The 26,821-nt window shown below is 30.6% G+C and overlaps 2 protein-coding genes and 1 long non-coding RNA gene across 13 annotated transcripts; all 3 read right to left on the bottom strand.

Annotated features, from left to right (window-relative positions):
• Nucleotides 1-235: 235 nt before the first annotated feature.
• Nucleotides 236-1,523, bottom strand: LOC124930148. The gene is made up of 3 exons (XM_047470513.1): nt 1,183-1,523; nt 938-1,085; nt 236-862 (listed from the first exon to the last, which is right to left on the bottom strand). The coding sequence occupies exons 1-3, from the start codon at nt 1,521-1,523 to the stop codon at nt 608-610; spliced, it is 744 nt and encodes a 247-aa protein (XP_047326469.1). The 3' UTR covers nt 236-607.
• Nucleotides 1,524-3,692: 2,169 nt separating this feature from the next.
• LOC124918713 (MLO-like protein 5) lies at nt 3,693-22,559 on the bottom strand. 10 transcript variants are annotated; one of them, XM_047458754.1, is made up of 16 exons: nt 22,086-22,559; nt 21,931-21,991; nt 21,522-21,592; nt 21,265-21,438; nt 21,001-21,068; nt 20,864-20,924; nt 20,754-20,809; nt 19,867-19,931; nt 19,333-19,385; nt 17,492-17,496; nt 17,163-17,342; nt 16,864-17,028; nt 16,718-16,770; nt 15,676-15,772; nt 15,540-15,609; nt 3,693-3,707 (listed from the first exon to the last, which is right to left on the bottom strand). In XM_047458754.1, the coding sequence occupies exons 3-11, from the start codon at nt 21,534-21,536 to the stop codon at nt 17,336-17,338; spliced, it is 504 nt and encodes a 167-aa protein (XP_047314710.1). In that variant the 5' UTR covers nt 21,537-21,592; nt 21,931-21,991; nt 22,086-22,559; the 3' UTR covers nt 3,693-3,707; nt 15,540-15,609; nt 15,676-15,772; nt 16,718-16,770; nt 16,864-17,028; nt 17,163-17,335. The 10 variants fall into 10 exon arrangements, with proteins under 10 accessions (XP_047314710.1, XP_047314709.1, XP_047314711.1 ...); XM_047458753.1 differs by lacking the exon at nt 3,693-3,707 and adding an exon at nt 6,135-6,380; XM_047458755.1 differs by lacking the exon at nt 3,693-3,707 and adding an exon at nt 9,769-9,783.
• A 1,001-nt stretch (nt 22,560-23,560) lies between these two features.
• On the bottom strand, nt 23,561-24,400 carry LOC124918920. 2 transcript variants are annotated; one of them, XR_007097542.1, is made up of 3 exons: nt 24,255-24,400; nt 24,046-24,171; nt 23,561-23,652 (listed from the first exon to the last, which is right to left on the bottom strand). It is a non-coding gene; the product is annotated as an uncharacterized LOC124918920 (long non-coding RNA). The 2 variants fall into 2 exon arrangements; XR_007097541.1 differs by lacking the exon at nt 23,561-23,652 and adding an exon at nt 23,740-23,788.
• Nucleotides 24,401-26,821: the final 2,421 nt, after the last annotated feature.

The raw sequence follows: 26,821 nt of genomic DNA, 5'->3' as shown, positions 1-26,821 counted from the left end.
GTACTACCTCATCGTGAGCCCCCTCATCGAGACCCCCCTCACTGTGACCCCCCCTCATTTTGACCGGACTCCTTGTGACCCCCTGATCATGACCCCCCTCATTTTGACCGGCCTCCTTGTGACCCCCCTGATCATGACCCGCCTCATTTTGAACGGACTCCTTGTGACCTCCTGATCATGACCCCCCTCATCGTGTACCCCAGCTTCTATAGTGGGTATTCGATCTTTGAAGTGTCTGTGCATGGCATCCCTAAAACGTTTATTCTTGTCCATTGTTGTGTGTATGATGTGGATGGCGTTGTCATACAATGGCGTTGTATCCCAGCCTGAACTTAAAGATGCCAAATTTTTTGTGGCTTTGTCAATCATCAATATATATTTAGCAATCCACACCAAATTCTCTGTAAAATTCATACTTGTTGCGTTCCCAGGTGCTGCTGTGTTCAGAGGTGTTATATTGGAGGTGCTAGTGAATTCATAAGTGTTGACTTTTTCTTAGGTGTTGCCTTCTTATGTACTGCTGCTGTCTTTTGAGGCTCAGACACCCCCACATATGCATCCTCTTTCTCCCCCACATTCATATCTACCTCCTCGTTCTCCCCCACATTCATATCCACCTCCTCGTTTGCCCCCTATCCTGATATGTCTCTTCGTACTCCCCCTCATCCTTAGTTGTCTTCTCGTTCTGAAGAGGTGATAGTGGAATGCGTCCAACATCGCTTCCACGTCCGAATCCTCCATTTGCCCACTCCGTATCCAGCCTAAACTTCAACATCGTGTCATTCCAACATGACAGTATAGGAAATCGATAATCATTAATTCCTCCCAGTTCAGGGTTGCTCACTTTATACACGTAGCACAGCTGAAAAACATACATATGTTAAAACCATTTATTTTTGAAACCAGAGAAATAAATTAGTGATTAGTGATAACTTACAATAAGGAATGTCTGTGGTCCTTGGTAATGTCGTTTTTCATTACCCTTCCATTTTTCACATGAATTAACTAATCCTTCAAATACAAATTTGCACCAATTGAACTTCTTAATATTATCAACATCTGAAATAGATTTCAGGATTCTATGCCTGTAAGTGAAAAAAACAGATTTGAGGATTATTTAACAATGCATATATCATACATATATGTTGTCATGCAAGTGAAAATAACAGAAATGAGATATACCTGGAAACTTGACTCAGGTGATCACACCAGAGAAAGTAGCTGACCATAAATAATACGAAGTCTATCTTGAAATTGTTGTCAGCTGCTTTGTTCTCAATCATTTTCATTGGCACTAAAGGGGCGCCATTAACAGGGTTACCCCATCGAGTCCTAAATGCCTTCAACTTGTCATCGGTCTCGATATTCTCGTATTCTATAATGTCCAGCTCCCCTCTAGGGAGACCCAATATCATTTGAACATCCTCTTCTTCGATTTTCACTTCCTCACCATTCTCTAGGGTGAATGCACATTTACTATAGTCAAACTGTCTGACTAGATAATGAGAGATCTCCCGGGGCATTTTGAAAGCGATAATGATAGTAGAGATCCAAAACTTATTGACTTCACAACTTCTTTTTGTTCATTATACAGCAGTTGAAGAAGATTGAAAAGGCCATAAGATGATGTCCTAGTTAAAAATAAGTTGTGGGGGGGCTGTTGATGCTTTAAGGGCGCTTTGGTTTCTTGGGCATTCCTTTTACGTTTATTTGCTCTACAAAAACAAAAGATAAACATTTAAAAACCATATCAAATAAATGAAGCATTTCGGGTCTCGAAACCAACCTTTCGAGTCCCGAAACCACCTATTTCGGGTCCTGAAACCACACATTTCGGGTTCCGAAACCACCTATTCCGGGTCCTGAAACAACACTTTCAGGACCTATAACAGCCAAACACAATAGAATCAAACTTTTGGGTCCTGAAACACCCATTTCGGGTCTTGAAACCACACTTTTGGGGCCTATAATTCAGTCAAACACAATAGAATCAAACTTTCGGGTCCTGAAACCACACTTTCGGGACCCTTAATTCAGTCAAACATAATATAATCACACTTTTGGGGATCTGAAACCACACTTTCGGGACCCATAATTCAGCCAATCATAATACAATCGAACTTTTGAGTTCCGAAACACCCATTTTGGATCCCGAAAAAACACTTGTGGGACCCATAATTCAGCCAAGCACAATAGAATCAAACTTTCGGGTCTCGAAAACACCCATTTCAGGACCCTTAATTCAGCCAAACACAATATAACCACTTTCGGGACCTGAAACCACACTTTTAGGTCCCGAAACCACACTTTTGGGTCCCGAAACTACACTTTCGGGTCCCGAAATCACACTTTCAGGACCCTTAATTCAGCCAAACACAATATAACCACACTTTTGGGACCCATAATTCAACCAAACACAATATAATCATACTTTCGGGTCCCGAAACCACACTTTCGGGACCCATAATGCAGCAATACACAATAATCATAGTTTTCTATCGTTAAAATCATCAAAATCATCAAAATTTCTAATTGCAAAACTCTAACCGATCTTCAAATCATCAAAATGATCTACATTTCTAAAAAAGAAGATGTCTTATTTACCTTGGAGTCCTTGGAGATCTTGGAGTCTTGCATTGCGATGTACCTTGACCACCAGCCTGAAAAGAATAGTAGTATGAAACCTTAAACCACGAAGATACACGAAGGAAGACAATCTAAAGACGATGAAGAAAGAAGAAGAAGTCGGGGATGCCAGAGAGCCAAATCGCTAGAGAAGAAGTCGGTGATCATCGGAAATGAGAAATGAAAAGAAGAAAAGAGGGAACTGAAACGTTTTTTTATTTTTTTTATTTTTTCTCTCTCCTAACCGGCAAGGCCACGTAGGATTCATGGCCTTGCTTTCGCTGCCATTCGTTGAGAATATCATTTCTCAAATCTCATTAATAAAGATAGTTTGAAGCTTGTTTGATATTTAATTTGTAGGAAAATTTTAATTTGTAAACAAAATTATAGTTTAAAAAAATTAAAAATTTAATTGAGATTTGATAACTTGAATTATTAAAAATTTATTTGAGATTTTAGTTAAATAATTTAATGATAAAAATAAAAATATGATTGTTTTTTTAAAAAAAAAAACTTCAACGTTAAAATCATCCTTGTTTGATTTTATAGTTACTTGCATAGTTTTTGTTATGTAGTGAAAGAAAGAAAAACCCTAAAACCAAACGAACATTATAAGATCTTGTCTTTGTCTTTTAGAAGAAAAGAAAAAAATACAAGGTACTGTGACCAAGAAGAAGAGAATTAATATACATGCTTACAATTTTCAAATATAAAATAAATTATATAAACCTCTAATATATATTAGAAAAAAAAAGTTATTTTCAAATAATTTTATCAATAATTTTTTATACATAAATTAAGTCACAATTATTTGAAAAGAATAATGAATCATCTTTTATAAGAAAATAATTTAATATTCATTTCTAATCTAAAAATGTTCATTTCTGGGTTTTGTTTCTTATGGTCTTCGAGTCGTTTTTGTTCATTTCCAATTAATGATGTTTAGGAATGATTGCTTTACCTGATTCAATATAACTCTTGAAAATTTTGAATAATTAAATTTTGATGTCAGGTGGTGTTGTCACTTTCATTCTCGTTCTATTTTTTTCTTGAATCCCCTGCTAGGCCATTGTATCCTCTTCCTAGCCACCAGCAATAGAAATCGTAAACATTTCCAGACCTTTCGTCCTTACAATATTGCACATAGAGGTTCAAATGGGGGGCGATTACTGAAGAAACTGATGAAACTTATTTGGTAAGCAAAATCTGGATTCAACCCATTGAATCATAAAAAGAAGTTAATCATGCAAATTCTATTTGAAATCTAATCTTGTGTTAGAACATTCAATCTATTGAACCAATAATAATATATATATATATATATATATATATATATATATATATATATATATATATATATATATATATATATATATATATATATATATATATATATATATATATATATATATATTATCATGGTGCATATTATAAATATTAGAGAAGATCGACAAATATGAGAGAAGATCGACTGTGGATGTACAATAAAAATTTGTTAGATTTTTTAGGATTAACTAACGAGTTTATTAAAGGGACAGAATAGATTATATATTTTCTACGCAGAATACTAAATTTATGAATGCAGGATATATTTTGTGCCCATGTAGAAAATGTGGAAATCGTAAATTTCAGGATTCAAAAACTTGTAGAAGTCATCTTTATCGAAGTGACTTCGTTGAGAACTATTATACATGGGTATGTCATGGTGAACCACCAACTTATTTTGTGCAATTTTCGGGTAGACAAGTTAATGTTGAACCAAAATTTAGTGTTGATGACACTAATTTGTTTTGTAAAATGATCTTCAATGCTACTGTTAGTTGTGATCCGCCGATACAAAATGAAAATGAAAGTTCTTCCTTACACGTTCCTTTAGTTGATCTTGTTGAAGTAGACAAATTTTGAGAAATGTTAAATGTTGCAATTTGGCAAGGTCACCCAAGTGAAACACAATTATCAATAATTGTGAGACTTATCAGCCTCAAATCTAATCATAATTTATCTGAAAGCTCAATGGATGATATTATCAATTTAATGTGCGACCTAATGGCACATGACAACAACTTGACTACAAATTATTATAATGTGAAGAAATTGGTTAAAGATTTAGGTTTACCGGTTGTAAAGATTGATGCGTGCAATAAAGTGTGTATGCTTTTCAGGAAAGATGAGAATATATCGGAACATTGTAAGTTTTGCTTACAACCAAGATACGAGCAAAATGATGGAAAATTAAAAAGGAAAAAAGCTTTGTAAACAATTAATATATTTGTCTTTAACACCAAGATTGTAGAGATTTTATGCAGCACATGTGAGAACAGAACATATGACATGGCATGCATGACATGATATTGAAAATGATGTGATGTGTCATCCTTCAGATGGAGAAGCATGAAAATCATTTGATCGTTCATATCAAGAATTTGCAGCAGAGAATCGTAATATTCGTTTAGGATTGTGCGCCGATGGATTTGCACCTTTTGGTATGTCTAGAAAAAATATTCTTGTTGCTCAGTGATTGTGACTCCATACAATCTTCCACTAGATATGTGTATGAAAACACCATACCTATTTCTTTCTTTAATTGTGCCCGGTCCAGAAAATCCAAAGAAAATTATTGATATTTATATGTAACCATTAATAGAAGAGATAAAACAATTATGGGTTGAAGGTGTTTCAACAATTGACATATCAAGTGGACAAACATTCAATATGAAAATGACTCTTTTATGGAACATTAATGATTTTATAGCTTATGCAATACTATCTAGTTTAAGTACTGCCGGAATTGATGGATGTCCAATTTGTATGAAAAAATAAAAATCCTTCAGACTTAAGTTTGGTATGAAGCATTGTTACTTTGATTGTCATAGACAATTTTTATCAGAATAACATCAGTTCAGACAATTTTTCTTCTTTGCAATCGTCCCACATTACATGTGCATCCTGATAGCAATGACCCAAAGCCTAATTCTATTTACACATTAACCAAAGAAGAAAATCGAATAGTGCTTGAATGGCTTAAAAGTCTGAAATTTCCGGATGGTTATGTGTCAAACATTGTAAGATGTATTGATTTAAGTGAATGCAAGTTGAAGTGGCTGAAGATCCATGATTGTCATATCTTCATGGAACAATTGATTCCAATTGTTTTGAAGAAATTACTGCCGAATTATGTGTGGGGTACGTTAACATATTTGAGTAATTTTTTTCATAAACTTTGCTCTACAACGTTGAGTATCTCAAATATTGAAAGATTAGAAACTAATATTCCAGTGATTCTTTGTAATCTAGAAAGAATATTTCTTTCATCTTTCTTTGACTCAATGGAGCATATTTTGGTGCATCTTCCTTATGAAGCCAAAGTTGGAGGTCTCGTTCATTATAGATGGATGTATCCATTTGAAATGTACACTATATATTATATTTAAGTTATATATTATTTATGATTGGTTAATAATATGGAGTTTTTTTAGGTTCTTAAATCATTTAAAGAAGAAAGTGAAAAATAAAGTAAAAGTGGAAGTATCTATATGCAACTCTTATATTGTTGAAGAAATGTCCACATTTGCATCACATTTTTTTGAACCACATGTGCAATCAAAAAGGAAAAGACCACAAAGAAATATAGAAGGTGCAATTAATATATCTATTCCTCCACATTCTATATTCAATTACCTTGAACACGCCCAAGTAGTAGTTTGACGCCTAGACATTTGAACGATGAAGAACTTCGAGCCGCACATCTGTATGTTCTATTCAATTGTCCCAAAGTAGATCTGTACTATAAGTAAGTTCGTTATATTTTAATAATTATTACTACTTCTATAAATATACATGATATAACATATTATAAACTTATGATTTATAGGGTATATTGTAATTCTCTCGATGTTGGTGATGATTTTGCAAAATATTTTTCTACCCATGTAAGAATTTAAAATTACGTTTTCATTGTTAATAAATTTGTATATATTAAAAACCATTCAATATATAATTTAAGATTTTAGGTGTCCTATTCTTGTGGCCGAAAAGGGTTGCTTTATAACCTTGCATGGATGCCCAAAATCCCATCTATGAGTAGGCATATATATTTCATTAATGGATTTGTTTGGAACACTCGAAAATATGGATCAAATAAATCTACAATGAACAGTGGAGTATGTGTCAATGTTGATCATGCTTATTATGGATTTTTAGATGAAATTATTAAATTAGAGTATCCAGGTTCATATCTCCGGATAGTGCTATTTAAATGTTAATGATTTTATCCCATTAGAGGTGTCAATGTTCATAAAAAATATAAGCTAGTTGATATAAATCCCAATGAACCATATAATAAATATGAACCATTTGTGTTAGCACAACAAGCCATTCAAGTGTATTACACTCCTTATCCGAGTAATAAGAAAGACAACACAGAATGGTTGGCTGATTGCAAAACAAAGGCTAAAACAAAAGTTGAGAAATGTTGGAGCGATAAAATATATCAACAAGATGAAATGACGGAATTGGTATTTAAGATCCCAATTTATGAAATTACAGAATTGTGTGATCATGATGGTACTTATGATGATGATGCAATTGATGAGTTTGATACTAATGTAAATGAAGAATTGCAGTATATTGATAACAAAGATTTGAGTGAAGACAATGGAGATGACAATAATGAATCCTGATTGTTTTTCAAGGTATTTATCTCCATCATTTGAATAACTTTTATGTTTTTATTGAACATTAATTATGAGCATAAATTGTTTGTTTGTGTAATATTATGAAGGGTTGCCAAAAAAGCTTCTTATTTACAACTTGTTTTTGAATGATTTTGGCACAAGACCAGTACTCATGTTCCTTATGATATAATGATTCAGGGTCTTTGTTCAATTGGAAGACAATTTGAGGCCATCTTAATGGATGCCGGAAATGGTAACCAGGAAAAGATTTATGATTCTTCTTTTTGGAAGCAGTTGCTGACTTCTATTTGTTCTATTTACTCTACTTATGATATACTAATTATTCTGCTTATGTTCCTTATGATATGCTACTTACTATACTTTCCTACTTCTTATTCTTATTTGATTGTTGGAAACTGTAATTTGAGTTTGTTGGAATTTCTGCTACCAGATATAGTAATTTGCTGATCTTGGTAGGCTGTAAAGACTGAATTCCTTATGATATGGTCTTGATTGTGGGTTATTCATGTCAGTGTCAGGCCCTTGGGATTGTGGGTATTCTTTTGTATACTACATATAATTATCATTTTTTAATCATTTAACAGACTTACCTGATCAAGATTTTATTTTGTTTTTTATGGACTAACATAATAAAATTCCAAGATAGATAATTAATACATTTTAGAGGGATGAATAGTTGAATATTTGATAGTAGTAAATTGAGTCAGATTCGTTCATATTTTATATTTTGATTGAATAAATGGTTTTTTAATACTATTTGAATTAAATTATTAATATATAATAATTAACTCAATATCAAACCTGCTCGGCGTGATAATAAAGTGTGTCATCCCCGCTCCATCACCCTTAGTTTTGGAAATTTAGACTCGTTTGTTTTTAAAAGAATAAATCACATTTTGAAAAGAAAAAAGGGTTATGAGCATGTGATCATGTGACCCATCTCTCTTTAAAATAAGAAATATTTTCAACCGTTCAGGATTTTTTTTAATTCTCATTTTTAATTCTTGCTTATTTGGGATCTAAAGGACCAAAATAGCTTAATACGTACAATAACTTGGAGACGGTATGGATAAATAAGTGAAAATTTGGGATGTAAATGACTATTTATTCCCAAGTTAAGTGAAATAGCCTATAAAGAAATGAGACTAGACAGATCAATGAAAGCCTAAAAGTCAATTGTACTATATACATGTAAAATTTTAATGTTCATTAATTAAAGGATTTTAGATTGGAATTTATAATGTCACTAATATAATAAATAATTATATAAATATCATATTTAATATAAGTTAAAATAATGTGATTTAATGTGAAATTAAGTGTATGACTTATGGATGTAATTGTCATGAATATAAAGTATGGATACATAAATGTCATTTCTAATTTCATAAAGGTGCTAAATTAAAAATGACCAAACTATAATAACTAATGTTGGGTTATTTTGTAACAGTACAGTCATTTCTCCTTTGAGTCTTATCAACAGAGAGAGAAAACAATTAACGTAGTCATCAAATTGGATGAACTATTCAATCTAAGGAAAGCTTAAGGAAAGAGAAGATAAGAGAACATTTTAATTCTAAAGAAAGATAAGATTCATAATTACAATTAAGGTAAGTGTAGATATATATGTATGAATTTATAATAATTTCAAATCATATTATTGGGCATATACATTAGACTCTCTATAAAGTAATAATGTTGAGTCAGCTAAAAATATTATATTATCGAAATATTATTTAATCGATAAAGTAATAATTTATTACTTTACATGTATAATAATAAAATATGATTTTATTGAATGTTGTTGAATTTTAAAATTCAAACTCTATATAGTGAGGTATATTTATTGTATAAGTTGTTAAAATATAATCAATTATAAAACATTTTCTATTCTCAAAGTCATTTAATATTTACTGTAAATAGTGTAATATCCTATGTTGTAAGATGATTTTTTCATCTCAAAATATTCATCTTCAAATATAAATAAAGTACACAATCTTCTACTACTTTTTTATCTTTTTTCTTCTCTTCTTCTTTAATCAATCTTATACTACTCTCTTCTTTCTTGTTGTATTAATCTCTAATGGCTTTCCATCTCAAATGGGTGAAGCATACAACCAAGACATTTAAAATACTAAAAGCATTGTGCGAGTATAAAAGCGAGAATCCAGCTTCGTCTTAAAAATAGCTAAAAAATGGGTTTCTGAAAATTTTAACATCCAGATTAGTCAAACGACATGTGATGCAGGAATTATAAGAGAATTTGAGATGCATTATCATCGCAAATTTTGTTGTTTTATTTTAGAGGGGTTTGAGGCTAGAGAAACAAATCCAGAGTATGTCAATGTTTTAGATGCAATCAACATTGCTATCTCAACTTTGATGAATGGTGTTAAGAATACCACAATTATAAATTGCTTTCAACATTGCAAACTTCGTTCGGTAGAAAATGTGGTTTCATAGCCTTTAAAAGAAGAAGACATTAGGGAATTAAGGTCAATAATAAAGGAGTTATACTATCGTAACGCAATAAATGTGGATAAACTTTTGGATAATCCGGGTGAAAAATACACGACCGAGATTTTAACTGATGAAGAAATCATTGAGAGCCTTAGAGAAAACAATAAAGTTGAAGACAATGAAAATGATAGTCGTATTTTGGAGCCTGTTTCTCGCAAAGAATCAATTAGAGCAGCAATGAAACTTAGTAATTTTTTCCTACAATATGATAGAAGCACTCTACAACTTCATAAAAATTTTCAAAAAATGAGGAATGTAATTCAATCAGATATAAATTTTCATACAAAACAGACAACGGTGCACTCATATTTCACTAAGGCATTCTGATTTATTAAAAAATAGTATATATTATTATTTTATATCAGTTAGAACCTATATACGTCAAAAAGTTATATTACTTAATAAATTTATCAAAATTATTACTTTAACTATTCGGCCCGGGTCGGGACGGTAATAATTTATTACTTTATTGAGGTAATAATTTTATCAAATATTATTTTATCTAGAGTTTACTGTATATTAGTTTTGATAATTTCAAACCATAATATTATAAATATATATTAATTTTGATAATTTGAATATATATATTTTAGATTTGAAATTTTTAATCAGAAATATATAATTCATATATTTTGAATTAAGATTAAATTTTATGATGTTATTAAATTAATAGATATTTGAATTATCACTATTTAATTTATCATTAAGTTAAGATTCATATATTTGAATTTTTTCTATGGATGAATTTAAATAATTTTATAAAATGTTTTTTCGGAATATATAGATATATTAATTTTTTGATAATATCAATAATTAATATGGAATATAAAAATTTATAATGTTATCATTAATATTCTAAATTTATGGATATTTAAATTCTCTGGTTAATTCTAGAAGGAATTCTCAGTTTGACTTTAATGATCACTAATAAATTAATGAAAAATTAAATTATACTTTTTATATAAAGATTAAAGTGGATATAAAAGGAAAATTTAACTTTCGGCTATAAGAATATTTGAAATTTGGTCAAATAAAGTTTGAAGATTTATTATTTAATTAATATGAGAACATTACAGATTTTAAATTCAAGAATTATGATTTAACTAATGTATAATTTTATTTTTTTAATAAAATAAACTAAATGTTATTAATTTAAAATAAAATTACATTCTTCTTCAATAAACTATATATTATTGATTTAAGTTATATATAATAATATAACATTTAAATTCAATAACAATATTATTGTTCATTATTTGGATTATATTAATTAATACAAATAATAATTAAGTGGCAATTTTGTTAAAATTAATAAAAAAAAATGAATGATAATATTGTGTAATTTATTTGATTATATTATTTGGCACAAAATCATATAATTAATTGACGGAATTGCATAAATATATTTACAAGGATAAACAATTAATAATTACAAAGTTTTATTTATGTGAATAATTAATTCATCTGATGTAAATAATTAATCTATGAAAAGATAGATTTCTTTTTTTACATACATGTCCGTGGGAGATTGTTAGAATTTATAAAATCACTAGTATAATAAATAATTATGGAAATATCATATTTAATATAAACCAAAATAATAGGATCTAATGTGAAATTAAGTTTATGTTTTATAAGTGTATTTGTCATTAATATAAAATGAACATACTTAAGTGATATTTCTAATTTTATGAAAGGGATTATGTTAGTTATTTTGTAACGGTAATGATCATTATTTGAAGTACGGTAATTTCTCCTTTGCATGCCCATCAAAAGAGAGAAAACAATTAACGTATTCATTAAATTGAAAAAACCATTCCATCTAAAGAAATTCTAAGAAACGATAAAAGAACATTTTCATTCTAATAAAAGAGAAGATTCGTGATTACAATTAAAGTATGTTTCCAAATTTATATTTTAATTTATCACAATTTAAATTAAGATCTAATTCGAATAACATTTTAATATTTTAATGAGTTTTAAACTAAGATTTTGTTTGACTAAAAAATAAGTTAATTATTTGAATAGAGTTATAATATGGATTACAAACTCTAACTCTCTCTGTTTGTTTAGGTTTTTAGTCTCACACACTCTTCCAATTTACTTTGTGGTGAAGATCATACAGATATGCATGTAGTAAGTGCTGATCAGTGGGAATCATAAATATGCATGTAGAGTTATATTTGAATGATAAAACTTGTTTGAATTCTAAATATTGGACAATAGAATGCAATAATTACATAATGAATTCATTATAATCATGAATTCATTATATTTATAGATAACTAACTATACATAAAATGTAGCATAACTAAACACCTATAAAAAAAAGACGTAGCTACATAACCTATCAAAATAAAATAAATAATAAAAAGAGTCATGGGATGATGAACCTCTTCGATCACCAAATAATTCGTGCTCAGGAAGGTGATATGATCCACGGTCACACCATCTGCCTCTCCTCCTTCGGATCTAGATAATTAATATCAACATCATCTGACAACTCTTACGTCGTCCCCCGTTCATTATCAAAATATCCGTACTAAATGCGTGTAGCACTAGATAAATCTAACTCGGCGATAAGAGAAACTCGAGGGTGATATTTACTAAACAGACCCCCGTAGATTATTATATTGATAATAGTTATGACGACTAATAATATATAAAAATAAACAACTACGTAGAGAGTTTTTCAGAGAGTCAATGGTTGCAAGCTTCGAGTAATTCGACATTCAAACATAGAGTCATTGGTTGACTTAAATATACAAGGGATATCGAATGTGTACACATGCTTTCCGGGCATTCCTCGTGAAAAAAATCCATTTGACGAATTACTCAAATGGTATTGACGATGCCCACAAATATCAAATAGGGGAGTGAGCCAAAACACAAAAATCCCTTTAACTGCTCTATGTGCTAACAATGCACGTGAGACACCCTTCACTATGACTGTCACCACCATCGATAAAAAAAATGAATTCAAATCCGACCTCAATCCTACAAAGGAGTGTGATGCGGATTTGCAAACCGGTCAGCTTGCTGAAAAGATTAACAACAACCCGATTATAGAAGATGATCAATAATGAAACTGTGAAACGCGAATGTTGTTCAGAATTAGAAGAAGAATCGAGAATGGAATTTGATAGTGATTCATCTTATGTAATTGAGCCACGATGTAAATATTGTTAACCAGTGTTGGGACAAAAAAGAAGACGGTAGTCAGGAAAATAGAAAAAATCTGAAACAATCTTTTAATTTTCTCGATCTCTTAGTGAGGAGTTCATCGTGACTAGAAGTTCACGATCTCTTCAATGTTATGTGATTGGAGGAAGTTAAAAGATTGTTTTTTTCATATTTTCCCGACTACAGTCTTTTTTTTGTCCCAACACTAATTAACAACGTTTACATCGTGGTTCAAGTACATAAGATGAACCAGCACTAAATTTCATTCTCGATTCTCCTTCTAATTCTGAACAGCATTCTCGTTATCACGGTTTCACTATCGATCATCTTCTATGATCGAGTTATTGTTCATCTTTTCAACAGGCTCACCAATTTGTAAATCCGCATCACACTCATTCGTAGGATTGGGGTCAAATTTACATTCATTTTTTTTTATCAATGATGGTGTTAGTCGTAGTGGAGGGTGTTTAACGTACATTGTTAGCACATAGAGCAGCTGGAGGGATGTATGTGTTTCAGATCACTCCCCAACTAGTATTTGTGGGCATCGTCAATACCATTGGAGTAATTGGGCAAATGAATTTTTTCACGAAGATTGCCTAAAAAACATGGGTACACATTCAATATCCCTGGTATATTTAAGACAAATAATGACTATATGCTTCAATGTCGGATTACTCGAAGTTTGCGACCACTAGCTCTCTTGAAAAACCCTTCAGTAGTTTATTTTTATATATATTGTTAGCAGTCATAACTGCTATCAATATAATAATCTACATGAGTCTATCTAGTAAATATCACTTTCGAGTTCCTTTTATCGCCAAGTTAGATTTAGATTTACTTGGTGCTACACACATTCAACACGGATATTCTAATAATGAACGAGAGACGACGGAAAAGTTCTCTCAGGTGATGTTGATATTAATGATCGTGGATCTAGAGGAGGGGAGGCAGATGGTGCGACCGTGGATCATATCACCTTCCCGAGCATTGATTATTTGATGGTCGAGGAGAATCATCATCCCATGGCTCTTTATTATTTGTTTTATTTTGATAGGTTATTTAGCTGCATCTCTTTTTTGTAGGTGTTTAGCCAACAATTAGGCTACATTTTATGTATAGTTAGTTATTTACAAATGTAATGAATTCATGATGTAATCAATGCATTCTATTATTCAACATCTAAAATTCATTACATCATTGAAAGATGTCCACATGAATATGCACCTTATGTGAAAATGAATAAAAATGGAGATTGTTTATTCGTTTGCCTTTACGTGGATGATCTTATTTTCACTAAAAATAATCCGAGTCTTTTTAAAGATTTCAAAATGATATAACCCGAGAATTTGAGATGAAAGATATTGGCTTAATGTCATTTTATCTCGGATTAGAAGTGCGTCAATCGGATGATGAAATTTTTATTGGGCAACAAGCATATGTGAAGGAAATTCTAGATATATTCAATGTGTTGAATAGAAAACCGGTGGCTACCCTTATAGAGGTTGGAGCTAAATTGAGCAAGTATGAAAGGGAGAAAATATAGATCCAACATTGTTCAAAAGTCTCGTTAGATGTCTAAGGTATTTGACATTTACTCGAACGTATATTCTTTTTAGTGTTGAAATTATTAGTCGATACATGGAGGTGCCCACGACAGAACTCATGAAAACGATAAAAAGAACTTTGTGATATTTGAAAGGTACGATTAATTTTGGATTGTTTTATTCATCGTTCAAGGAATTTCAACATATTGGATATTTCGATAGTTATTTTTCTAGAGATATAGATGATCGGAAGAGAACAACTGAAATAGTGTTTTTATGAGGTCTAATGCAATCTCATGGAGTTCGAAAAAACAAGCGACAGTCTCGCTATCATCTTGTGAAGCTCAATATGTCGTGATGACAACATGCGTTTGTCACGCAATTTGACTAAGAATAATGTTTTAGGAAATAGGTTTGTCAAAAGACTGAAGCGACCACAATTTTTGTCGACAACAAGTCTACTAAAGCTTTGGCAATGAATCATGTTTTTCATGATCGAAGTAAACACATCAATACGCCATATCACTTCATCCGAGAGAATATTACGAAAAAATAAATCAAACTTAAATATGTGAAATATGTTGATCAAATTACATATATTTTTATGAAGCCTCTTGAAGTGGAAGTTTTCAACAGAATGAGGAGTATGTTTGAAATCACGAAGAAAAATTAATTTTACAAAGGAGTGTTGAAAATAAAATTAATTAATTAAAAATTAGACATTATTATCTTTTGTTTAATAGGTGTCTTAATAAGAGTTAAATGTCTAGTTAATATTAGATATTATTATCTTCTGTTTAATAGAGACGGAAATAAAATCTTCCTCTGTTTTAAGTATGTATTGTTGTTTAATCAATCAAGGCAGCATTTAGTTTTTGGTCATTTAAAATAAACTATTTGTAAAGTTTTGGTGGATGTAACATGCAATAATAAATTTTAAAAGTGTAATAGATTGACATTGTCGACTAACCTCATTAGCATAGAATAAACTTTCTTCAATTAAGTAAACGTCTTCTTATTTGTAATCTAAATAACTGAGCCTGAAAACAAGTTTGAAATTAGAGATCTAACCCTAACCCTATGAGAGTTGAAATTAGAGATCTTACCAATTGAGCTTCTAAATATCGATAGTTGGCATTTGATAGTTGGCATTTGCTTGTCCTGAAATGGACCTCTACAAGAAATTTATATCTTTGCGGAAAACTGAATCCAAAAATCGAGATATTTAAGAAAAAACTAAAAGATATCAAACTAGATTTTACTACAATCATAAGCTATTGAAAAATTAAAATAGCAAGATCATAAATATATATTTGTTGTGGGACTACAATTAATATAATATTTTACATATAAATAAATTTAAATAATATTTTTAAAAATTTAATAGGTGGAGAGAAAATGTTAAAAAATTTAAATATTAAAACGTGACCATTTAGATCAAATCAACTCCAATAGATTAGATGATGTGTCAAAATTCTATTCAATCTTATTCTTCATAAGAAACACAATTATCAAATACACATATTTATACGCAATATTAAAATATTTATACTTCATATTTATACACAATTAAATATTTATGTATTATTTCTCATCTGAAACCTAATTCTCAAATCTTCAAGAATTATTAAGAATGTGATAAATTGGACAAAGTTACAAAAGTAAATTAAGGTTGATAATAAGAATAACAATTTTTGAAGATTATTATTTATAAAATCCCTATAAAGATGGAGAGATTAATTGATTTATTTGATTTTCCTTATATGAATTTTTTGGGTTTTTTTATATTAGAGATTTGTGGTTTTAGTGTGTTTTTTTTTTTTGCTTAATAGTAGACAAAACCATTTCTTTTTTAGACAATGTAAGTGCAAATTTAGGGTAATTGATGAAAAAGATAATAAAGGATATTTTGGTAATTAAATTAAATTTAATGCTACAAATGAAAAAATGAATCTCACATATTTTATATATATATATATATTGTATGACATTTAAAAAAATAAATTGTGACTTAATTTTGTGGAGATAAATATATTATTGACAAAAAAAAAATAATGTCAGTTTTCTTAAATGATAAATAATTAAATGAAATTATAGATAAAAACTCGAGAAAACATAAATGAAAAATTTAGGGAAGAAATTACATACTTGTGGGAATCTCTTTTGTTTTGTTTGTGGGTATATTGATGTAGAGTTGAAACCTAGTTAGAACACCAAACAAAAATCCAATTAATTAACTAATCAAACTCAAAGAGATGAAATAAATTATTCTGAAGAAGAAGATTATTTAATACCTCTGGGAAACATTGAGAGCAGGTTTAGTTGCTGCTGGAGTGGGGGTTCGGCTACTTTCCCTGCTAAGACCTTGGCTTCTCCTTTTTCTTTTTGAAGAGAGCAAGAAGGGAAACATTGCTCTCGGGCTCCATTTTCTTTCCATCCAAATCCACACCCACACTGAGCTGCAATCATTAAATGAACTTACATAAGATCATTGTGTCATGAGTTATTCTATTCTAAGGCACAAAGCAGAACAATGATACTTCAATTGAACATCAAGAAAGAAAGCATGGTGAAATAGTGGAGAAAGGCCAACCGAGAGCTTGCTACATATAAAGCAGAATGTCAGCCAAATCTTCAAAATCGTTGTACGAGTGTTCTCCAAGATTGCAGTGAAATAAGTGTAATTAAGATATTCCTTGAGAGCAGCAAAGATTCAGCTATCTTCACAATCATATTTTCATATTTTGCATGTACACCTTGTAGTCCCTAAACACTGATAAAGCAGTTTAAAAGTTTGAAAAAAAAAACATAAGAAACTTCAGCATAGACAAATTAATAAAAAAATAAATCATAAGTGACATCTATTGGAGACCAGGGCAGGCAAAATAGAGCAGCACCTGGAAGCTCTCTAGCTCCACTTACATTTTCTGCAATGAAATGTTCATAATTCCACAATCAAACACTAGTTCACTGAAACAACAAATAACTTCAGCTTCATCAACATTCCTAATATCCTTAGCTTAGCTATTTTTTTCCAACAGATTCTCTCATGAGATTCTCCCCTTCTCATCATGTTACAATACAATTCTCTATCATTGTTGAAGCTACAAAATATCCACTAAAAATATGCCCATTTTCCAAACAATCTTACACTCATGTATCCAGGAAAATTTTACACAAACACTTAGATGAACAGTCAGATGTCCAGGAATAGAAAAAAACATCAAAGACAAGCATCCAATAATGCTTATGAGCAATCCTGCCTCACCCATAGAGGGATACTAGTATTAGTAAAAAAAATACCCTATAGCGAATGGTAAACCAATCGCTATTAACCTTCAAATGAATCAAATCGATCGATATAGGTCTATTGCGATTGATTATTTAACCAATCGCCATATGTCTATAGCGATTGGTCATGTACCAATCGCTCTCAATCGGCAAAGGTCTTCTAGCTATTGCAATAATTGGCAACGGCGGCGATTGGTATGATCAATCGCTATAGACATATGGCGATTGGTTAAATAACCAATCGCTACTACCCAGGTAAAGGCTATGGCGATTGGTTAGTGACAATTGGTGATGCTCATTAGGTTTGGCGATTGGTAATTTTACCAATCGCTATAGACCTTTTTTTTTATTAAAAAAAAACATTCATCAACTACCTCAATACAAAACCAAATAATCATCCACAGTCACCTATTAAGACTTTAGATCATAAAACAATCTTTGATATTTGATACACAAGAGTGTCAATAAAGAAAACAACACTCCAATAGCTACTCCTATAGAGATATGACTCCTCTTTCATCTTCCAACCACTTCTCTACTTAAATCAGTTACTAAAACATAATCAACAGATTCGAATTTGTAAAACAGAAACAAGCTCGATTTAACATCACGGCGGTTATATTCACGACGATAAGAAAAACAAATTTAATGTAAGCCTAACCAAATAACCAATAGCCCTATTTCTGGTTTCACTGAATGATGAAACTCATAAACAACAAATTTTCATGAGGAACAAAGCAATGTCTACAATCTCTAAGGTGTAAAAGAGTCTGGGAGACAAATCTACATTACCCAACTTCATCTCTTCCATTTTTGTCACAAAAGATAATAAGGTTCCAAAGAAATTTAGGAAAATAGGGGGAAAATGATGAAATGCATTCACAAGATCTCAATGGAAAGTGTATTTTCATGCTATTTGACAAGATGTTGAAGTCAGAACGTGGTGAAACAAGAAACAAATTTGAGATGGTACCTGCAAGAGTATATCACATAACTTCTCCCTTGCAATCCATAATAGATTATCTAAATATAAATATTCTTAATAATACAATTTCACTTTATATATTATACATTTTATATATTATACATGGTATCACAATTCAACATTAAGACTTTTTTAGGGAAAACAACATTAAGACTTACGGGTTGGACTTGAGGGAGAGTATCTGATTTCAGATTGGTAAAACACGCACCCGATCGTGCATACTAGATATATCATATATGATACTCCTAGAATAAAAAGATTAGGTTGATTCACATATAGTATGTGATTAGATTAAATATAATACTATCTTGAGTATCTTATAAATAGATAATCTATATTTTGTATGACATCTTCTCAATAATAAAAATTATCCTTGATTATTTTATTTATAAAAATAAATAAACAAAATAAAATACTAGGGAAGAGACTAGCACATTAAATTCCATATTGAAAAGGTGAAGTAGATAAAATAGACAAGAAGATTCACCTTAAAACTAGCACATTTGGCCAAACAGAACGGGCAAGAGAAGTCTTCTGTAACTGCATTTTCAAGGAAAACATCGGATACACACCTCAAAGGCAGCTTGAAATGGCAATGTTGGCAGTAGTAGAAATTCAAATGAATGATATTCTAGACAGCTCCTGATTAACTTCATACTAACTGCTTTTAGTGATCTATACATGGATGCTAAGATTATGTAGGGTCTTTATATTTCTCGCTCATTTCTTCTTCTAACCCGCATTTTTTTTCTTTGGATTGTGGTTTTTGGGTAAACAACATCTCTAAACGACTGTTCGCATAATGCAACAATTTTATGAAAACTTTAATGTTTTAACAAAAATGTCTTTTAAGAATTTAAAATTTGTTTTGTTACACTATAACAAATATTAAATAATAAGGAATATGATGAAACATAAATTTAGGTTGGGACTGGAATGTTTAGTGCCTATTCCCTAAGATAAACTATTATTTAATTTATATGGCAGTTTGAAAAATAGGACATTTGAACAACAAGAATACCTTCAGTTCTCTGCAATTTATTGTTAAAGTACCTGTAGTTGAATACTACATTACCACTTCTCAACCTACAAAAAGAATTACTAAAAAAATTAGAAGTATTTTATTTATTAGAGATCCATGTTAACTAAACGACCTACAAAATGTATTACCCAAAATTAGTAGTATTTCTTAATAACTAGAGATGAATATCAAAGAACACTTATATCACTGGGCTATGCAAACAAGCAATAAATCGAACAATAGAAAGATATATTAGATGCTGCAGAACATATAAAGAGGTAGCAACAGGATAGTTCTCAGTAAGGCTTTGGCGATTTTATTTATAAAGTAAGACTTTAACTATCACTTCCATATGGAATATCTTCAATCACAAGAACAATTATAAAACTCAAAAGGGTATTCAAGAAAAACTAAACCAACTCAATTAAAGAGGGGTGAAGCGCGAATAAAAAAGTAGCATCAAAATAGTTCTCAGTAAGGAGAAAAAACAATTGAAGATCGTTACCGGATACTATTTGATAAAGAAGTATTAAGAGTACTGTTGTATGTGTACGAGTCATAAGGGGATTTGTCTTTTGCGCTAATTATCTGGTTGATTAGATTCAGAGGAACAGACCATCTCTCAAGATCTTTGTAGAAGTGAAAGGAAGCAGGGTCTTAAGATATGATTCCACAGCCTTAATGTAGCTGTTGAAACAGAAGGACAAAGATCTGTGCTTCTATTCTACAAATTCTTTAGACAAATTGGAAAATTGGTAAGAATGGAAAGCATAACAAGTGGTTGAACGTTCAACATGCAAATATACATTATGTAAAACTGCAGAACTTTTAAGAGTATGTAAGGCCTACTTAAGAGCATTAAAAACAAAAACATTGAAGGATGATACCTCCTTTTGTGCTTTGCCTGTACTTTGTACCGTAGGCATCTCTGGAGAAATGATGGCTACACAAGAATATCAATTTATATGATTTTTTTTTAATGCAAGTAAATAACAACCTGTGTCACAAGTGCGTATAGTGGAAGAGTTATGTAACTGCACAGAAACTGTGTCCCTATCCTACAACCAAACAAACAAGAAATTGTCAATAAAAATGTAAATCACAAATGATGGCCCATTATGTTTAACAACTTACCCGACAATAACTCTCAATATTTGAAGTTTAAAGTTCTTATGAAAGCAGGACCTCAACCCAAACTCAAACTGCAACACAACACAATACAACAACAACTCATTAATCACGAGAATTGACTAGTGGAAGAATGAAATAATGAAATCATTACTCATATCCAGAAGAAGTAATTAAGCTCGAATGCATTCTGAATAATTTACAAAATGACAATGTTAACAAGTTATGGTTGGTGGGTATAAGAAATGGAGATGAGTATAAGGATAATACCTGAAAGAGAGTTAGATGAATTAAATGGAGTACTAATTTAGGCCAGGAAAACCAAAAGTGTTTGTCTGAGACTTGAACTAGAGGTATGCCTTGTACAACAGCATGCCTTTCTTGGATTTCAACTGCCATTTGAGTTATTATAGCTTGTAACTTTGTCCCAACTGCTATAATGACCTTTTACCAATTCAGAAGTTTAGTTTAAATTTCATGAAAAAACAAATCAACATCAAGAGAGTTTTGGGGTACAGAAACCGTACAACTAGAGGCACCATCGAGAGCCAATATAGCTATTTAAGCCAAATCCCATTCTCTGTTAATAACTTGAAATCTGAAACAGAAATCCAATCATCATCTTCCTAACTACAACTATGCAATTCCCTTCTGAACATCAATTGCAAGCTCATAACAGAACTGTCCTAACATAATCAAAACCCTAGCCCCAAAACGACTAAATTGTTTCAAAACCTGTCCTATTGTAGATACAAATGTTTCAATTGAATAATTTAATATCTGTGTAAAATATGATAAACAAATAACTAGGAAAGAACAGAACAGACTGTCACAAGAGAATTAGTGTTTTTATTTAAACAGCCGTCTAATGATTTATCTATCAATCCATCTACAATGAAATAAGAAATTTCTGGATGAGTATGATGCTAAAACTACCTCAGATAGAAGACGATTCTTGGGAAGCAGCTTAGCCACTTCTGGAGGAAGAACCACATGACTACAAAACGTTAAAAGAAATCAGAAATCGAAGCCACGAATATAATAAACAAAGGAGAGATGAGAGTAAAGTAGAAATCGATGATGTTAATTACCGATACTCATTAGTATCATCAAAATATTTCTCGGAATACTGGATCTGACCCATATCTGTAGTTCTGCAAAATCGGAAAACGAAGTGCGATGAAGAATGGAATATGTAGCAAAAGACAAGTTTCTAAACACGGTATATAGAATGAATATGTAGGGAGCGAAAGAGAGATATGTATGTGTGTGACCTCAGGGGGATGGTTCAGGCTAGAACATAATGGACGAGTGCAGGAGAAATTTCTGAGGCCGGCGACAGAGGGATTCAGGACAGAAAAAGACAGTGAAGGAGTCAGTTTGGGCAAGAGAAGTAAGGTATTTCGAGCCTTGAGCGGCCGATGGAGGAACTGCAGACTGAGTAGCTTTGTTGTGACCACCATCGCCTCTGTAGACTGTAGCTGTGAACCCCTTTGAGTGAAGGAGTCAGTTTGGGCACTAAACAAGGATCTTGATTCTTGTATTAACAGTTTACTTCTTTCCAAAACCCTAGAAGTCATAAAACCATATTTACATTTTCACAGTAATTAAGCAGCAAGTGTAATTTAAGGATGGAGCTCTCCATTAGAGATTTAAGAGCATCTGCCCTCTTATTTTGTGAAATCAAATATTCCACATCAGCAGAAAGCGGGCACACATTGTAGCAGAAAGCGGGCACACATTGTAGTTGACCAAAACACTCCAATGTTTCCGCCCGCCCGCTTATCTAAATAATAAATTTTATTTATAATATTTTAAATAAATAACTAATTTATAATATAGGAATATTATAACTAATATTCCTATATTATAGTTATATTATAGGAAAATTTGAGATTTTAAACTCACGTGTTAATATACTTAATAAAAAATATATTAATTTATTTAAAAAATATATTTATTAATTAAATATATAAGTAATATTCCTGTGTTATATATATTAAAGGAGAATTTAAAATTTCACCCTTAAAACATATTAATATAATTAATAGAAAATATAAAATATTTTTATAATTTAAAATATATTATAATATTAAAAACGAATAAATTTGAGAATATATAACATATATTCCTAAATTATATATATTATAGTATATTATAGGAAAATTTGAGAATATATAATTAATATTTCTATATTATAATAAAATATTATAATATTTTTATAATTAAATATATAATTAATATTATTATAATTTAATATATAATTAATATTCTATCTTATAGTAAAACTTTAGAATATATATTTATTTAATGTTATTATAATGTTACTTAAAAATAGTAAGAAAAAATATTATAATTAAATATATAACTAATATTCTTAATATATTATATAATATATTATATTATATAATGATGAAAAAGTCAGAAGTGGGCATGACCGGTATAGAGGGCATTGCCCTCTTTTTGCTTTTACCTACAATGCAAAAAATGAAAAAAATCAATGACCTGCCCTTTTCCACGCTGTTTGATGCGGGAACAGGTCATGCGCTGGAGATGCTCTAAGAATCCTGCTCCTTGAGAACTGTCACAGTCAGAACGCCGTTCTCCGAACTCCTTTATCTGCTCCGTCTTCGCATTCTCCGGCAACATAAACCGTCGCTGGAACATAAACACTAGAAAAATTATAGATGAAAACAGTAAATAAAAAAAAGGATTGAAAGAGAGAATACCGATTTCAGAAGAGAACGACTGGATATGCGAAATGATAGAGAAATGATAGAGAGAAGAGTGGTTACTGGTAAAAGAAAGAAAATAATATAAAAAACCTATTGGTATAATTAATAAGAGCACTATCAATTAATAATGACGGTAACTATATCGCCACTACTTTGAAAATAGGCGTTTTACTAGTGACCAGGAACCAATTCCAATCACAATCACAATAGTCATGAAAGCAGTGCATAGAAAATAAATTAATCCGTAAATTATTTCATGAAGCAAAGATGGCTACTCAATTTTGATTTTGAGGCTTCTCTTCTACCTTATACATACCTAGACCGGTCCGGTGTTTTCGTTCTTGAGACAGCGAGCCTGGTATCAATCAAAACCACTCAACGGACGGAGAAGAGACATTCATCCGGTTATCCGATCGGTAACAGCTGATCAGGCAACGAGTACCTAATTTACAGAAATCAAGAAGAAAAGATTCAATGAAAACTTACAACAAAAACCTTGAAATTAGAGATCTAACCCTAACCCACCCAAAGGACGGAGAGAGAAGAGACATCCATCCATCGATCCGGTTATCCGATCGGTAACAGCTGATCAGGCAATGAATTCCTAATTAACAGAAATCAAGAAAGAAGAAAAGATTCAATGAAAACTTAAAACAAAAACCTTAAAATTAGAGATCTAAGCCTAACCCTAACCCTGACCCTACTTAGAAAAACTATTTGGGTACGTATGTTTAGAGAGAGATCATAATATAAATTACAAATAGTAGTAGGTGGTGAAAGTGAAAGCAACCTTTCCCCTATCACTCTCTGTCTTTAACGTCATCTTCTAGGTAGGTATAGGTAGGTGGGATAGACCAGACTTTATTTTTATTCAGCTTTTTTATTATATTATTATGTAACTTTTTTTTATTTACTATAATTATAAAATTCAATAACTATTTTCGGTAAGTATGTTTTTCAATAATGTCAAATAAGTTTAATATTAAGTTTATACATATATTTTATATATAATTATTATGAATTAACTTTAATTTAATTAAAATTATATATACTACAATAAAAATTAATTAAAACTTATAATTATAGCCTCTCTAATTAATAAATAAATAAAATCTTTATAATAATTATTTGTAAAAAAAATTAAATAAATTATATTAGTAAAGAGTCATCTATTACGTAATAAAGGTTTGCATTATAAAAGGACTCCCGTGAAAGATTGATAACGGAGAATGGTAAGAAATTGGAAGGAAAGTGATTCTCCCATTAAGCAATCCTAAATTTTGACTTGATTTTGAAAAAGTAATGATTATTTTTTTTTATTTTTTTTAAAGGACTTAAAGAATATTTTATATACTAATAAAATAAAAAATAATAATTTAAAATAAAAGTGTTTTAATATTTTGTTCAATATTTTAAAAATTTTGGTTCAAACATCAACTCAAATTATTACTTCATTATTAATTTATTCAAACTCCAAACAACTTCTACAAATTCTGGCTCTGTTTATTTTATTTTATTTTTGCAAATTTTGAATATTTAACTAATGAATAAGAAGTTGTAAAAATTAGTTGTAGAAGTTGGTTAAGTTTCATGTCTATGTTGGGACTTTGGATAAATAAATAAAATAAAATAAAATGATAGCCAGGTAAACATAGAAATTTGAAGCAACTAGAAATTAAGGGAATGATTTTCATATCCATTTTTTTATTAGTAATTGTAATTGTTTCATGTGTTTGCTCAAAATTTATTATCCATTGTTTTATCATATTAGAATGTCACGAGAGAATTTTCATCCAAGAGTTCCCATCACTCAAAGAAAAATACATGTGTTTACGACTTTGTGATGTGAAAAAATAAAATCAAAACTTCAATGATGAGTGTCATTGACTTACTAGTTACAACATAAGTGAAGATTGTTTGTAGGGGTAGTGGGGTTGCTAAGATACTATATTTAAAGTGTTTGTGTTTATATAATTAAAGAGGGAGTCTTAATTTGAAGCAAAATTTAGAATCTTGCCTTATATTGAAGTTGAAGTTGTGTCAACCATATTGCCTTTGAATAAGGCATTGATTTGCCTTTGAATCCACTGCAAGAATAAAGAATAGATTATGATTAGGTTAAAAGAAAATAAAAATAAAAGAAAGAGCTAATAAACAAGTTTCTTCCATAAATTTGACCTAGAGTCCTTTACAGCAACATCAGATGGAAATAATTTTCTGGGCAAAGGGCCATAAATGACCAATTAGCAAATCCCCATCGAGAAGTAAGAAGTTTTCCCCTTGTACAAATTCAGTTGTTATACAGTACATAAACCCAATTTCCCGAATCTTTGCTAATAGAACCTTTAGGTTAGTTACATTTCTTCCCCACCATTGAAGTATACCTACCATGCACCTGCAACAAAGACACAAACAATCAAATTATAATAATAGAGTTGGCAAATCAATACATCTAATATATGCCACACTCATTCGGATTCAGATTCAGATCCAGAAAGTGTTCATTTTCATACCTACTATTTTCAAATGTGGATCTACTAGCTAGATAAGATCATGGAATGTAAAACATTACAAGTACCTAAACTGCATGATGTTCAATTTCACACTGTCGGCAATAAAAGCACCTGGACAAACCATCTCCTTAATTTGTAGTCCAGATTCTTCCAGAAAAACGGAAGGTAACACATACAAAAAACAAACATCTCATCAATATTCATGACAGTATGTCTAATCTAAGAAGAAGAGGATAATAAATAAGTTGATTACATAGAATGAAATCAACAGAGAAAACATGCATGAAGATGAGTTCAAGATTTAAATTAAGCACGCGCATAGAAACACCAAATGATAATATAGGAGGTGATATATAACTGATCTATCGGAAGCACATATATGTTGTCCAAAAACTTTTCTATAAAGAAAAAGAACGAAGAGAATTAACACTTGAAGAAGAAGAAGAGAAAAATCACCAATAATCATATTATACATATACCTGATAGTTAGTCCAGAAACTTCTCTACGAAAGAAAAAGAACGGAGAGAATTAACACGAAGAAAAAGAGAATAATCATCAAGAATCATATACATAGGCTA

Source organism: Impatiens glandulifera, chromosome 1 (genome assembly GCF_907164915.1).
Source record: "Impatiens glandulifera chromosome 1, dImpGla2.1, whole genome shotgun sequence".
NCBI classification, from domain to species: Eukaryota; Viridiplantae; Streptophyta; class Magnoliopsida; order Ericales; family Balsaminaceae; genus Impatiens; species Impatiens glandulifera.
This window is presented reverse-complemented; position numbering and strand designations above follow the sequence as displayed.